At 45.4% G+C, this 14,001-nt stretch overlaps 1 protein-coding gene across 3 annotated transcripts in view; it reads left to right on the top strand.

Moving 5' to 3' along the window:
* The window catches only part of LOC136619983 (uncharacterized), a 37,752-nt gene extending 27,897 nt beyond the window's left edge, over window positions 1-9,855 (top strand). For all 3 annotated transcript variants that reach the window (XM_066594710.1, XM_066594709.1, XM_066594708.1), the window contains exon 2: window positions 8,099-9,855. In XM_066594710.1, the coding sequence (XP_066450807.1) occupies window positions 8,099-9,005 (907 nt within the window). In that variant the 3' untranslated portion in view covers window positions 9,006-9,855. The remainder of the gene's footprint in view (window positions 1-8,098) is intronic.
* The last annotated feature ends 4,146 nt before the right edge of the window (window positions 9,856-14,001 follow it).

The following is a 14,001-nucleotide window of genomic DNA, read 5'->3' as shown; positions in this document are numbered from 1 at the left end:
CATGTGGCGAAAAAACAATGTTAGAATCACTGGGATATGTAAAGCCTTTACGGAGATATGCTACGTTGAACGACGCATGTCAGATTTCCAAAATTTGGCTCCGTCACTAAGGCGCAAACAGGCTTCGTCACTAAAGGGTTAACCTAGACTAGGAAGCACAGGAGCTGTTAACCCTGGCTTGTCTGGACAGAGCCTGCAGAAACAAGGTTTGCTGGCAAATAATTAACTAAGTGCTGACTGAATGGGAGACTATCCCCCCTCAAAAAAGGGGCCTCTGGACCCTTAGGGCAAAAAATAAAAATATATACATGTCAACTCCTTCAATGGACAAAAGACGTCTTACAGGACTTATCCATACGGGCTTGACAAAAACGCATAACTGTCACCACAGGGAGCAAAAACATACATAAGACACCTTGAACAGAACTATTGCGCTTTACACAATCGGTCTCAGCCACAATAGTCTGTAATGAACAGGTGTACGAGCCAGAGGGGAGCCAAAAAAAAGAAAGATATAAATATATATCACGCCAGATGTAGTACAAAAGGTAAACCAAAATTCATTACTTTTCCCAGAACCAGGATGGGGCTAATAGTCCCTAACAGGGGTATTCGCAAGAATATACCTGGTTAGACAATGGGTTCCCAACCCAGAAATCTCATTAGAGACCCAGTCAACAATCGGGTTATGAATCTTAAACCACGATAATCGAAGGATTATATCAGAAGGTAGGCCCTCATATACATACAAGGATATAGTTTCCACATGGAACTGCCCGACCTTTAAACGTACGTCCGGAACAATGTGTCTCAGACGTAATGGGGACAAGTCTACATTGGTAACTGACATTGGTTTAGGGAGAGTCTTTAGCTTCAGACCAGCTTTTAGGGCAAACTGAGAATTAATCATATTAATGTCCGAGCCGCTATCCAGACAAACACCAGCAGATATGATGTTATGATCTAAAATTACCTCAGCCGAGACGCCTTGCCTGGACTTCGACAACCAAGCAACTTGAGGATCCCGCTGAACAACTGGTTGCATACAGAAGTTATTCACTTACCTGCTCCGTTGCTGGCGTCCCCGTCTCCATGGCTCCGTCTAATTTCGGGGTCTTCTTGCTTTTTTAGACACGCTTGCGCAGTCCGGTCTTCTCCCTTCTGGTCGTCCGGGCACGAGCGGCGTTCTGGCTCCGCCCCTTCTACGCATCATCGCGTAGCTCCGCCCCATCACATGTGCCGATTCCAGCCAATCAGGAGGCTGGAATTGGCAATGGACCGCACGGAGCCCACGGTGCACCATGGGAGAAGACTCACGGTGCATCGTGGGTGAAGATCCCGGCGGCCATCTTGGAGAAGGAAGAAGTAGGAAGTCGCAGAGCGGGGATTCGGGTAAGTAATATATATTTTTTTATTTTAACACATCCCTTGGGTTTGTCCTACGAACGGGGGGCCTATGCAAAAAAAAAAAAAACCCCGTTTCGGCGCGAGACAACCCCTTTAACCCCTTAGTGACGGAGCTTTTTTGCTTTTTTCCATTTTTGTTTTTTCCTACTCCCTTTTAAAAAATCGTAGCTCCTTTATTTATCCATCGACGTCGCTGTATGTGGGCTTGTTTTTTGCGGGATGAGTTGTATTTTTCAATGGCACTATTTATTGTACCATATAATTTACTGAAAAACTTTTTAAAAATTCTTAGCGGAGAGAAATGGAAAAAAAACGACATTCCACCATCTTTCGGTTCGTCCTGTTTCTACAGCACTCAAATTGCAACAAAAATGACCTGATATTTTTATTCTATGGGTCAGTACGATTGCTACGATACCAAACTTGTATAGTATTTTTTTTGCTGTAGTACTTTTATTTTTTTTTTAAGATATTTAATTTTTTTCAATTATTTTTTGCGGTCATTTTGTGCGCGCAATACCTTTTTTATTTTTTTGTCGACATAGTTGAGCAAGGGCTCATTTTTTGCGGGATGTCCTGAAGTTTCCGATAGTATCAATTTGGAATACATACGACTTTTTGATCACTTTTTATTGTGTTTTTTCTGGGAGACAGGGTAACTAAAAAAGTGTATTTCTGGCGTTCTTTATTTTTTTTTTCACACGACGTTCACCGTGCGGGAAAAATAATGCACTACTTTGATAGATCGGACTTTTACGGACGCGGCGATACCAAATACATATTTTTATTTTATGATTTAGATTTTTTAATAATGGATATGGCAAAAGGGGGGTGATTTAAACTTTTATAACTTTTTTTTTTTTTAACAATTAAAAAAACTTTATTGATCTTTTTTTTTACTTTACTTTAAAGTCCCCCTGGGGGACTTTAACATGCGATGCTTTGATCGCTCCTGCAGTATGACGTAATGCTATAGCATTACGTCATACTGCTTTTTTACAGGCAGTCTATGAAGCCACCCTGTGTGGATGGCTTGATAGGCAGTCTGCTAAGGCAGCCCTGGGGCCATTCATTAGGCCCCCGGCTGCCATGACACCTGCACGGCTCCCCCGATCTCACCGCGGGGGGGCCGTGCAGGACCCCCGAACAGCGTTCGGGGGATTTAAATGCCGCTGTCAGAATTGACAGCGGCATTTAAAGGGTTAATAGCCGCGATCGGCCGAACGGTCGAGCGCAGCTATTGCCCGCGGGTGTCAGCTGTAATAAACAGCTGATGCCCGCGCTGTATGGAGGGAGATAGCGCCGCTACCTCCCTCCATACACGTCCTGCAACAGCAGGACGTAGTTTCCCGATGGGGCGGTCGTTAAGGGGTTAAGGACCGGACACTTTTTAGGGATTTTACCCATGTGGTGGTTTTACTGCCCTATTTTTTTTCCTTTAGCTATCAAAGTTGTTTTTGTTGCATTTCTTTTTCTGTGACATATAGGGCTATTATTTTAATATCTTTTTCACTGTCTTTTTTTTCCGTTTTTTAGTTTTATTAGGGGTAAAAAGCTAAAAAAAAAGATTTTTCTTTCAATTTCTAGCTTTAAAAAAGTAAATTGTATATTTACACTAAAATAAAGAATGAGAACGGGTACCTCATTTTGTTTCGGACGTTTTGATGTATAATATGTATGGTTTGGGATTACAGAGAGCTTATAGCGATGGTTTGGGGGTTGGCGTCGGTTTTGGGTTATATTTTTTCTTATGTACATATTGTTGTTTTATTCTGTAATTTTATTTCTGTAACTTCTGTAACTTATTTATGTAATCATGTTTTTTACTATCTATATTCCCCGTGACATCATGTAAAACCTCTGGGGGACATTCACATGTTTTTAGGTTTTTTTTATTTGACACCTTTCCACTGTAGATGGGGCATCCATAGGAGCTCCAGTTACAGAGGAAAACATCCCCTGTAGTGACATTAGTCACTGGTAGAGCCAAAGCTTTTTATTGTATCCTGTTAAGGTTTATGTGAATGTATTATGGGATAAATAGATAGTTCTGACCCTGATATAACATACATAGATAGTAACACAGTAACATGGTATGTTAGGCTGAATGAAGACAATGTACATCTAGTTCAGCCTGTTTCAACCCTCCCTTGTTGGTCCAGAGGAAGGCAAAAAAAAAAAGAGCCAATTTAGCTCATTTGGAGGAAAAAAAATTCTTCCAGACTCTATATTGCAGTCACAATAATCCTGAATCAAAGTTTGAGTTCCTACCTTACTCCAAGACCCGAATCAACAACCCCGCTGGTCACCTAATGTCTATATCTTGTAATATCGTACCACTCTAAAAAGACATCTAGTCCCCTCTTAAACTCCTCTATGATTTTGCCATCACCACATCCTCAGGCAGAGAGTTCCGCAGTCTCACTGCTCTCACAGTAAAGAACCCCCTTCTGTGTTGGCGATGAAGCCTGCTTTCTTCTAGACATAGAGGATGTCCTCTTGTTACCGACACAGTCCTGGGTATAAACAGATCATGGGAGAGATCCTTGTATTGTCCCCTCATGTATTTATACATAGTTATTTGATCGCCTCTGAGCCGTCTTTTTCACAGGGTAAATAATCCCACTTTTGAGAGCCTTTCTGGGTAGGTATTCCAGTCCTCCCATTCCTTTTTTTTAGTTTAGTCGCCTTTCTTTGAACCCATTCAAGCACTGCAACATCATTCCTGAGCACTGGTGTCCAGAACTGTACACAGTATTCCATGTGGGGCCTGACTAGTGCCTTCTATAGTGGAAGAATAATGTTCTCGTCTCTCGCCCCTATACCTCTTTTAATGCACCCCAAGACTTTGTTTGCTTTTGCCGCAGTTGATTGGCATTGATTGCTTCAGTTAAGTCTACAGTCCAGGTCTTTTTCCATATCACTGTTACCCTATTTAGTGTGTATTGGTGACATCCGTTTCTCCTGCCCATGTACATGACCTTATAAGTTGGTGCTTATAAATGATAAAGATTTATTATTATTATTATTATTATTATATTATGTATCAACATTCAACTTCATTTGCCATTTTTCTCCCCAAGCCCCCAGCTTATCTTGGTTCATTTGCAGCCGTACCTTGTCCTCAGGTGCATTGATTATATTGTATAATTTTGTGTCATCTACAAATATTGATATTTTGCTGTGCAGTCCCTCTATCAGGTCGTTGATAAATATATTGAACAGGATGGAGCCTAGAACTGACCCCTATGCCACACCACTAGTGACCGTGGCCCAATCAGAGTACGATCCATTTATTACCACCCTCTGTTTTCTATCTCTGAGTCAGTTCTTTACCCAGCTGCACATGTTTTTGCCAAGACAGAGCTGTCTCATTTTATATATCAGCCTATTATGCGGCACGGTGTCAGATGCTTTAGAGAAATCCAGATATACAAGATCAATAGACTCTCCCAGGTCCAGCCTAGAACTTACTTCATTGTAGAAGATGATCAGATTGGTTGGACATGATCGCCCCCTCATGAACCCATGCTGATGAGGAGTTATACTGTTGTTCTCCTTGAGGTATTCTAGCATAGCATCTCTCAGAAACCCCTCGAATATTTTTCCAATTATTGAAGTGAGACTTAACGGCCTGCAGTGACCAAAAATACAGAAGAAGGAGAATACAGGACAAGCTGCAATAAAAAAGGCCTTCCAATTACACTCAGTATTGTCACTAAATAAGCAGAGCAGGATGTAAATAACATTTCTCTTCCCATTAGGCCCTCCAGGGCTCCTTCTTCAGATGGGTCCCTATACTGACACTGTATATGTAGAACAGGAGATCTCCAGTGTAATTGGATGGCTTTATAGGGATTCTCTGGTTATATGTAAGTAGCATTTATATAGCAGATACATAGCTGATCACTACCTGCGCTATGACCTTCTGATATCCTCATCGTTACCCTACAGAACCCTGGGCGCTGATCTCTGGATCTGACCCGCAGGGGGCGCACAGTGTAAAGATGCTCTTGAGCATAGATGAAGATAACAGGTTAGAGACGCTCTAGTGACGGGTTATCTAGCAGCTATTTATATATTCCCAGGGAAACGCTTTACCATTGCAGTGTGATTTTATACTTTACGTGTATAGTCACTCACATCAGTACTATCTGTCGATTGGTGTTATCAATAAGGTAGCATACAGCAAGGCTCCTCCTGGAATGACGTACATAATGTAGAATAAAAGTCACCTAGAAGTGTATAAATATAATGTGTGCAGTGTAAGGCCTCGGTCAGATGACCGTTTTTTGCCACGAGTTGCGGATCGCATGACGGATGCGAATCCGCAAATCGCGTGACCGGCGCCAAAAAATCGCCGAAAAATCTGCACCTAGCCGCGTTTATCGTCGCAGCAAAATGGCCGTCTGACCTGAGTAAAATCGCCATGCGCATCCAAATGCACATGAATCTTAGAATGGCCGGAACTTTATTATTGGAAATTTTTCGCACCTTTTTCACCATGCGCATCAAAATGCGCATGAATCTTAGAATGGCCAGAACTTTTTTCGGAACTTTTTCGCACCTTTTTGGCCGTGCAAGTAATCATGCTGCAGCCCACTACCAGGTGTTATAAATAGCTGCTAATGAGGCCTGTTCTTCATTCTGCTTCTGGTTCTTCCTGGGTGTGCGTGACATTACTGGAGTTGGAGAGATGTCGTCATGAGATGATATTTTCTTTACCTGGTTGATGATGCGTCTATCTAGGCTTTCTGCTGGGCTGCCAGAGGATGTGTTTGGCTACCTTGCTTGTGACCAACCTAGGGCTAGCGATAGTCCAGGGCCGGTCAGGAGGAGGAGGACTAGGAGGTACTGGGCGCATCCGCTGGTGGAGCAGCGGGATCGTATTGGGAGGTTTCACTCCCAGTACGCGGACCTGAGGCAGTACCCGGACCATTTTGCTGCCGCCTTTCGTTTGTCAGTCACCATGTTCGATGAACTTCTGGAGGTGGTGCGTTCCGGGATTACGCACAGAGATACCAACATGCGTCACAGTATCTCTGCTGAGGAAAGACTCCTGGTCACTCTGCGGTAAGTTCTCATCTCAAGGTCACATCATCTGTCGTTATATGTCATCCCTTCCCCGTGTAGCCTTTGTACCTTTGACCAAGCAGGAGAATTTCAAAAGGAGGACCAGCACACTGGATAACTTTACTTAGAAAATTCCTCTTTTATTCCCCAGTAAAAGAGCATAAAAAGACTGCGACGTTTCGACCTCACATACTAGGTCTTTATCAAGCATGCAGTTTTTTCTGTTTGACTGGCCTTTGTACCTTTGTCTGTACATGTTAGGGCTTATTCTGACGACCGTATATCGCCTCGTGTTTTAACGCTGAGCCGATATACATTGTCCTTGTCTGCAGGTGGAGGATGATGGAAGAGGGATAGTGGACATCCCTGGAGCACTGAGCTCCTGCCCTTTCAACGCCCCTCACCACTATTAGCAATGGGAAGGGCGGGACGGGGGCAGAGCTAAGCAGTGGTACTTTGAGAGCAAATAGTAGGGAGGGGTGGGGAAGGAGCAGGAGCTCAGTTCCTCATCCTGGCTCTTTCATCCTCCTCCCCCTGCAGACAAGGACAACATATATCGGCCGCATCCCTTCCTGACCCATTTTTAATTATTGCTGTCCTTTGTTTTTCCAAATCTTGCTGTGGTGTGTTTGACAGCACTTGAGTAGTCTGTATCAAGGGAGCGTTGATGCAGCAGAATAATTAGTCTCACCTGTGTTCCACGGTGAGCTTCTCAGAAAGTGATGGTGGATCTATCACCATTCTTCAATTCTTAGTAGTGCTTTGACGGCTTAGAAATAATTGCACGATCTTAAAGCAGTAATACAGGCGTGTATTTTTTCATTATTTGGCCCTTTTTTGGCCAACCCTTGTTCTGTTGCCTTTTGTTGTGTGTTTGTGGGGGGGGGGGGGGGCAAGGCTCCTTGTGTTGTGCAAATACTTTATGTAGCGCCTACATTGTTTGGCCCGAGCATTAGCTTACCTTTGGCAGATGGTTACTATAGCGAACATGTTTTTGGAACAAGCAAAGAGGTAGACGCGCCAATCCAGCGCGCCAATCTACCATGTTTGGCATTGGTCTGAGTATTAGGCCTCCTTCACATGGGCCACACCGTATGGCTGTGAGAAAATAGCAGTGATCTTGCATCGCTGCACTGTATGATATCGCTGGGATGTTCTTGCAGCAATACAGCGATTTTTGTAGTGCTACAAAGTCGCAAGTGACGCTACAATATCACGTGACTTTGTAGCATCTGCTACTGTCAAAGTTGCACCGCATCGCATGCAAACCGCGTTTTCGCGTGATGCAATGCAACAGAGAGGAAGGCTCCATAGAGAAACATGGGCTACAAAACCTAGCGTGTCGCGGGCATATCGCCGGACCTGCGAGGTTTGTGTGTCGTTTTGTAGTATGCTACAAAACATCTCATGTGTGTAGGAACCCCTAGGAAACCATGGGCTTCTAATAAATGCATTTTGTAGCATCGTAGCAATGTTCCAAAATCACGCCACTTTGTCGCCCGTGTGAAGGAGGCCTTATGCTTGTAATCTGTTTGGTAAAATGATGCTTTTCTATATATAGAAAGTTCATGTCATGTTGCAAAGTTCTAACCTTTTTTTATTTCCTCTTCTCCCACAGATTTCTGGCTACTGGGAATTCCTATGCTTCGCAGCATTCACAGTTCTTGATTGGCCGCTCTACCATTGGGGGAATCGTCAGGGAGACCTGTGACGTCCTTTGGCAGTGTCTTGTACCTTTGGTGATGGCTCCTCCCTCTCGTCAAGATTGGCTGGACGTCGCTGAGGGATTTATGAGCGCTGCGCAGTTCCCAAACTGCATTGGGGCGTTGGACGGGAAGCACATTCATGTCCTGAAGCCACCTAACTTGGGGTCTCAATATTTCAACTATCAGCAGTTCTTTTCGGTGGTCCTCCTTGCTGTTGCTGACAGTAACTATCGATTCCTGCTGGTTGATATTGGGGCCTTTGGAAGTGCTGGGGATGCGCGCATTTTCAGCACGTCCAGAATGGGTAGGCGGATGAGGGAACAGCAGCTTTCTATTCCTGAGCCTCAGGCCCTTCCTGGCTCGTCAGGTACAGCAGCCCCATTTGTCTTTGTGGCGGATGAGGCATTCGGCCTGTCTAATTATGTAATGCGGCCCTTTGCTCGCAGGAACATTGACACCAGGAGGCAGGCCTTTAATTACCGCCTTACACGTGCCCAGCGTTATGTGGAGTGTGCATTTGGTATTCTCGCTAATCGTTGGCGAGTCTTACTAAGTACCATTCAGCTGGCTCCTGAGAACGTGTCTGCAGTAATTAGGGCCTGTGTGGTTCTACATAATTTCTGCCGGCGACATGATACAGTTTTGAATGTTCCGCATCCTTTACCCACTGCTTTTGGGGGCAATGTTTTGGAGGAGGCTGTGCAGCATGGTAGGCCAGCACAATCTGCTGTCCTCGTCAGGGACCTCTTCATGGCGTATTTCCTATCTCCACAGGGAGCACTTCCGTGGCAGTTGGAACATGCTCGAGGAAGCCGATGAGCTGGTTTCTCAAAATTGTTTTTTTTTTTTTAAGCTGACTGTGCCCCCTTTTTTTATTTTTTTTTATTTAGGTGATTATTGGCACATTCTCTTAGTTAGGGACTCGCAAGTAATGAGGATCCTTGACGTGGATTGTGAGCTTGGATTAACTTGCCCACCTTCAGCTCCATATAGGAAATGGCCTTTCAAAATGAGGCACTCTTTTAAAACAGTTAGCTGAAGTAGGGCAATGTAGTAAACTAATACCTCGTTTGGGGCCCTTAGCCAAGGGAACCCCTAACCATTTTTTTTGGTTTCCTTTGTTGAGGGGGAGGGGGCTAAGGCTGCAAATGTGTTCCTGTAGAGATTAGAGACTACAAACACCTAAGGGCTCAGTCGCATGGGTGCATCGGGACCCGCACCCCGGCACCGATGCGCCCGTGTGACTGAGAAGACTTACCTGAAGATGGCCGTCTCTCTCCAGCGCTGATGAAAGAACACATGACCGGCAATGAAGCCGGTCACAGGTTCTTCCTCCCGGCGCTGCAGAGACGTCTGTCTTCAGGTATGGCCGTCTACTGGCTGCAGTAACACAGGCGCCGATGCGCCTGTGTAACTGAGCCCGTTAACTGTGGGATGTCTCTAACTATTGTCGCATGTCCCACTGTGTTAAATGTGTTAGAAATGAGTATTGAGGGTTGAAATACTGTCCGTGACATGCAATAAAAACCACTCAATGCAGGCTCTAACCATGGATCTCTGCTGGAGCCTGATAAAAGCTCCCGCAAGAGTTCCAAGTTTGAGCCATGAGTTGCCTACGAGCATACTGTGTGTGTTTACTAGTCTTAAGTCTTTATTACCTTGTGCATGTGACAACAAAGATTAATAAAGAAATCAAAACACATGTTTGTTTGTATTTTTTGTGATAACACTTTTACTTAGTAAAAATTGTCAGTGAGCCAACATGGCTAAAACCGTTCTAAAAAAAGTGCACAAATGGCAAGGAGCCAACATGGCTAAAATTTTTATTTAAAAAAATTGGCACTGAGCCAACACGGCTCAAAACAGTCTGTTCTGGGACGTCGTGAAACACGGCTGTTCACATGATGGACCAGCTGGCACGATGGGCAACCACGGACCCTTCGGCACCCCCACAAAGATTTCAGGTTCTTGAAAGGTCCAAGGGCGATGGTGGGGATTGGAACTGTGGAAAGCTGGCTTGACGGGGGAGCGACCTCGTTTCCATTGTCTGGAAGTGATGCACTCCCCACTGATGGAGGTACCATGCCACCCTCTCATCAGGGGGGACATCTCTCCACACTGTGACAAAAGAGAAAGACAAGCGATCAGGCATGTGTAAATGTGTGCCTTGGTCTCCTAGTGTGTGTTAAAATTTATGTAGCCTACTCTGGAGAATGTGTGTACTACCAAAAATGTCAGAAAAAGGTCATCAGGATGTTACTGTGTGGAGGCCCAAGTGTGTCGTTCTTACCTGTCACAGGGCGGCCAGGGTCCAGGCTGGGTCTCTCCACCTCCACCAGAGGCTGTGGCGACATCAGGGGAGGCTGGCTCCATGGGGACCCCTCTGCAGAAGTTGCTGCAGATACAGGGGGGTCTGGAGCTGACAAGGAAAAAAAATGGATTGTTAGTTAATTTGGAGGCTACATTAAAGGGTGACTAGCCATGACCTTGACCCTTTTCTACGTCACTGCAAAATTAAGCAGAATTTTGTCAGTGGCAGGGGTCTATGGGACTTTTAATGTAAAAATTGAGTTAGCGCAAATTCGCAATGTAGCGCGATATCCAGATTTAAGCGCCCTTGCGATTTTAATAGGACAAGTCCCATAGCCCCCTGCTGTAAAAAACGGGGTGAATTTCGCAGTTTTATAAAAAAAAGGAGTGGGTAGTCACCCAAAAGCTGAGTTAGGTTTCCCACACACTTGCGATGTTGTTTTTGGGTAACCAGATTGACAATGTGACTTTTCATGTTACACAAAATGGGACGGGCGCCACAGCGTTGTTGGTGCATTGCGTTTTAAACATTCGAAAGTCCCATTGACAATCACGTAAGGGCTTTGTCACACGAGCGTTTGTGTCCCATCTGCAGACGCGCTTGCGATCTGCAGATCTATAGACCCAATGCATCCCAATGGGAGCCGGTACATGTCCGTCTTTTATTTAAGGACACAACGATTCGCAGAACACGCCTATTAGCGTTCTGCGAATCGTTGTGTTCTATATATGCGCTCAATGGGGCCGGCGGCAGCAGTGCCGACCCCATTGAGAACATATACTAAAGATCGTTCTCCTCTGCCACAGCTGTAACAGCAGTGGCAGAGAAGAACGATGTTCGCCCATTGAATTCAATTGAGCCGACAATACGGCCGGCTCCATTGAAAGCAATGGGCTGCCGGCAAGCGCTGTATGAATTTTCGTGGAAGGGCGTACAATAAAAGCACTTCCCTGAAAAGCAGCCTGCAAATGTGTTACAATTTTGAAAAAAAGGATACTCACCTTTTTCCTGCAGCCAGAGTTCAGCCGTGTCTTGCCAGCAGCCCATTGCTTCCAATGGAGCCAACTCCATTGAATTCAATGGGCGAACCTCGTTCTTCTCTGCCACAGCTGTTACAGCTGTGGCAGCGGATAGCAGGCAGCGCTCCGTTGATCGGGGGCCTTTTGCTGAAAACGCTGCTAGGAGCAGATATTTCAGCGAATCGTCGACCCCTCATGCGTTTTGCGGATATGCATCTGGTATGCGATCCGCAAATCGCTTTAAAAAACCCTAAACGCAATTGCAAGTGAGTGGGAGCCCTATTTTGGTGGTCAAGTGGGAGCTGCTAAAAGCAGCACAGAACATTTATTTCACTTACCGACTGCCTCCTGAGTGGCTTCTGGTGGAGGTGGAGGTGTAGCCTCGCGGGCTGGAGAGGGATGGTGTTCCTCTCCCGAATCCACCCTGTGACCTTGTGTTGCATCTGTGGGGACAGTAACACGAACACTTGTTAATGTTGTAAACAAGTTTTCGCAACTCGTATGCAAATAAATACAGAACATTTATATAACCTTTAAAGGCGTTCTTGAGCAATAAGCAACGCCCCCTTAACCCCTTTCCTCCCCATGACGTACCGGTACCTCATGAGAGCGGGGTACTTTCCGCAACATGACGTAGCGCTACGTTATCGGGATAGTGCGAGATCATGACTGACCTAGCGGTATCCCGCATCGGGAGCCGGCTGTCAGTCACAGCCGGCATCCCACTGCAACAGTCACAAAATCCCGCACCATCGCCCTTCGGACCTTGCACATTATTTTCTGTCTGCGCTTGTGGGGGTGCTGGTAGGGGCCATGGTGCCCATCATAATCTAGCTGGTCCATCATCTGGACCAGCAGCCATGTCTCGCGACGTACAAGATGAGCGGACCTGAAGCTTCTTTAGAAATGTCAACAATATGAAACACCCCAAAAAAAGGGACTCACTGAAAACACCCCCGCAGTAAATATGACTTAAAGGGGGCGGAAGCAGAAAAGGACAACAACAGCTACACACAAATGCAGAGCCAAGTTCCAGACTATGGGCAGATGCCACTTTAAATATATTGGGCAAAATAAAGGAAATAAGTGGCAGCAGAGGATGATGCAAGTGCCCAAACTTCTTTAGTGAAAGGAACATTTGTCTTGTTTCATAGTTACAAAGGCAACATTTCAAGCTCAATGAGGTCTTTATCAAGCAGCAGAACATGGACAGCACACCTTGTTTGGTCGGTTATTTGGCTTGAGAAAGACCTCATGGAGGTAGAAATGTTGCCTTTGTAACTATGAAACAAGACAAATGTTCCTTTCACTAAAGAAGTTTGGTCACTTGCATCATCCTCTGCTGCCACTTATTTCTTTTATTTTCCGCCTTAGAAATGGCTACAAACAGAGAGCTTGCGTGACTAGAGAACTGACGTTTACCATTGAAACACAGGAGTTTGTGCCTCAGTTCACTGTTTTAAAGGGGTTGTCCCGCGCCGAAACAGGTTTTTTTTTTCTTCAATAGCCCCCCGTTCGGCGCGAGACAAACCCGATGCAGGGATAAAAAAAAAAACGGGTAGTACTTACCCAAATCCCCGCGCTCCGGTGACTTCTTACTTACCTTGTGAAGAGGGTCGCCGGGATCTTCACCCTCGGTGGACCGCAGGTCTTCTGTGCGGTCCGTTGCCGATTCTAGCCTCCTGATTGGCTGGAATCGGCACACGTGACGGGGCGGAGCTACGAGGAGCCGCTCTCTGGCACAAGCGGCCCCATTCAGAAGACAGAAGACAGGACTGCGCAAGCGCGTCTAATCGGGCGATTAGACGCTGAAGATTAGACGGCACCATGGAGACGAGGACGCTAGCAACGGAACAGGTAAGTGAATAACTTCTGTATGGCTCATAATTAATGCACGATGTATATTACAAAGTGCATTAATATGGCCATACAGAAGTGTATACCCCCACTTGCTTTCGCGGGACAACCCCTTTAAGGCCTCCTTCACACGGGGGACAAACTCACGCGATTTTGTAGCATTGCTACGATGCTAACAATCGCCTGTATGAGAAGCCCATGGTTTCCTATGGGTTCCTTCACACGAGATGTTTTGTAGCATGCTACAAAACGACACACAAACCTTGCAGGTCCGGCGATATGCCCGCGACACGCCCGGTCTTGTAGCCCATGTTTCTCTATTGACCTTTCCTCTGTGCCATCGCATTGCACGAAAACGTGGTTATCATGCGATGCAACTTTGACAGTAGTAGATCCTACAAAGTTGGCTAATTTTTTGGCGTCACATGCGACTTAGTAGCGCTCCGAGATCCCAGTATTGCTGTGAGAAAATTGCAACGAGATTGTACGGTGCAGCGCTGCGGTATCGCTGCGATTTTCTCTCTGAGATGCGTTTTTGCATGTGTGAATGAGGCCTTATTATATTAAAAAAGGAGAGAAAAAACAAAACACAATGTCGCATTTTTTTTTATTGTAAAGAAAATTTTAA

Source organism: Eleutherodactylus coqui, chromosome 3, assembly GCF_035609145.1.
Source record: "Eleutherodactylus coqui strain aEleCoq1 chromosome 3, aEleCoq1.hap1, whole genome shotgun sequence".
In the NCBI taxonomy this organism is placed as follows: domain Eukaryota; kingdom Metazoa; phylum Chordata; class Amphibia; order Anura; family Eleutherodactylidae; genus Eleutherodactylus; species Eleutherodactylus coqui.
This window is presented reverse-complemented; position numbering and strand designations above follow the sequence as displayed.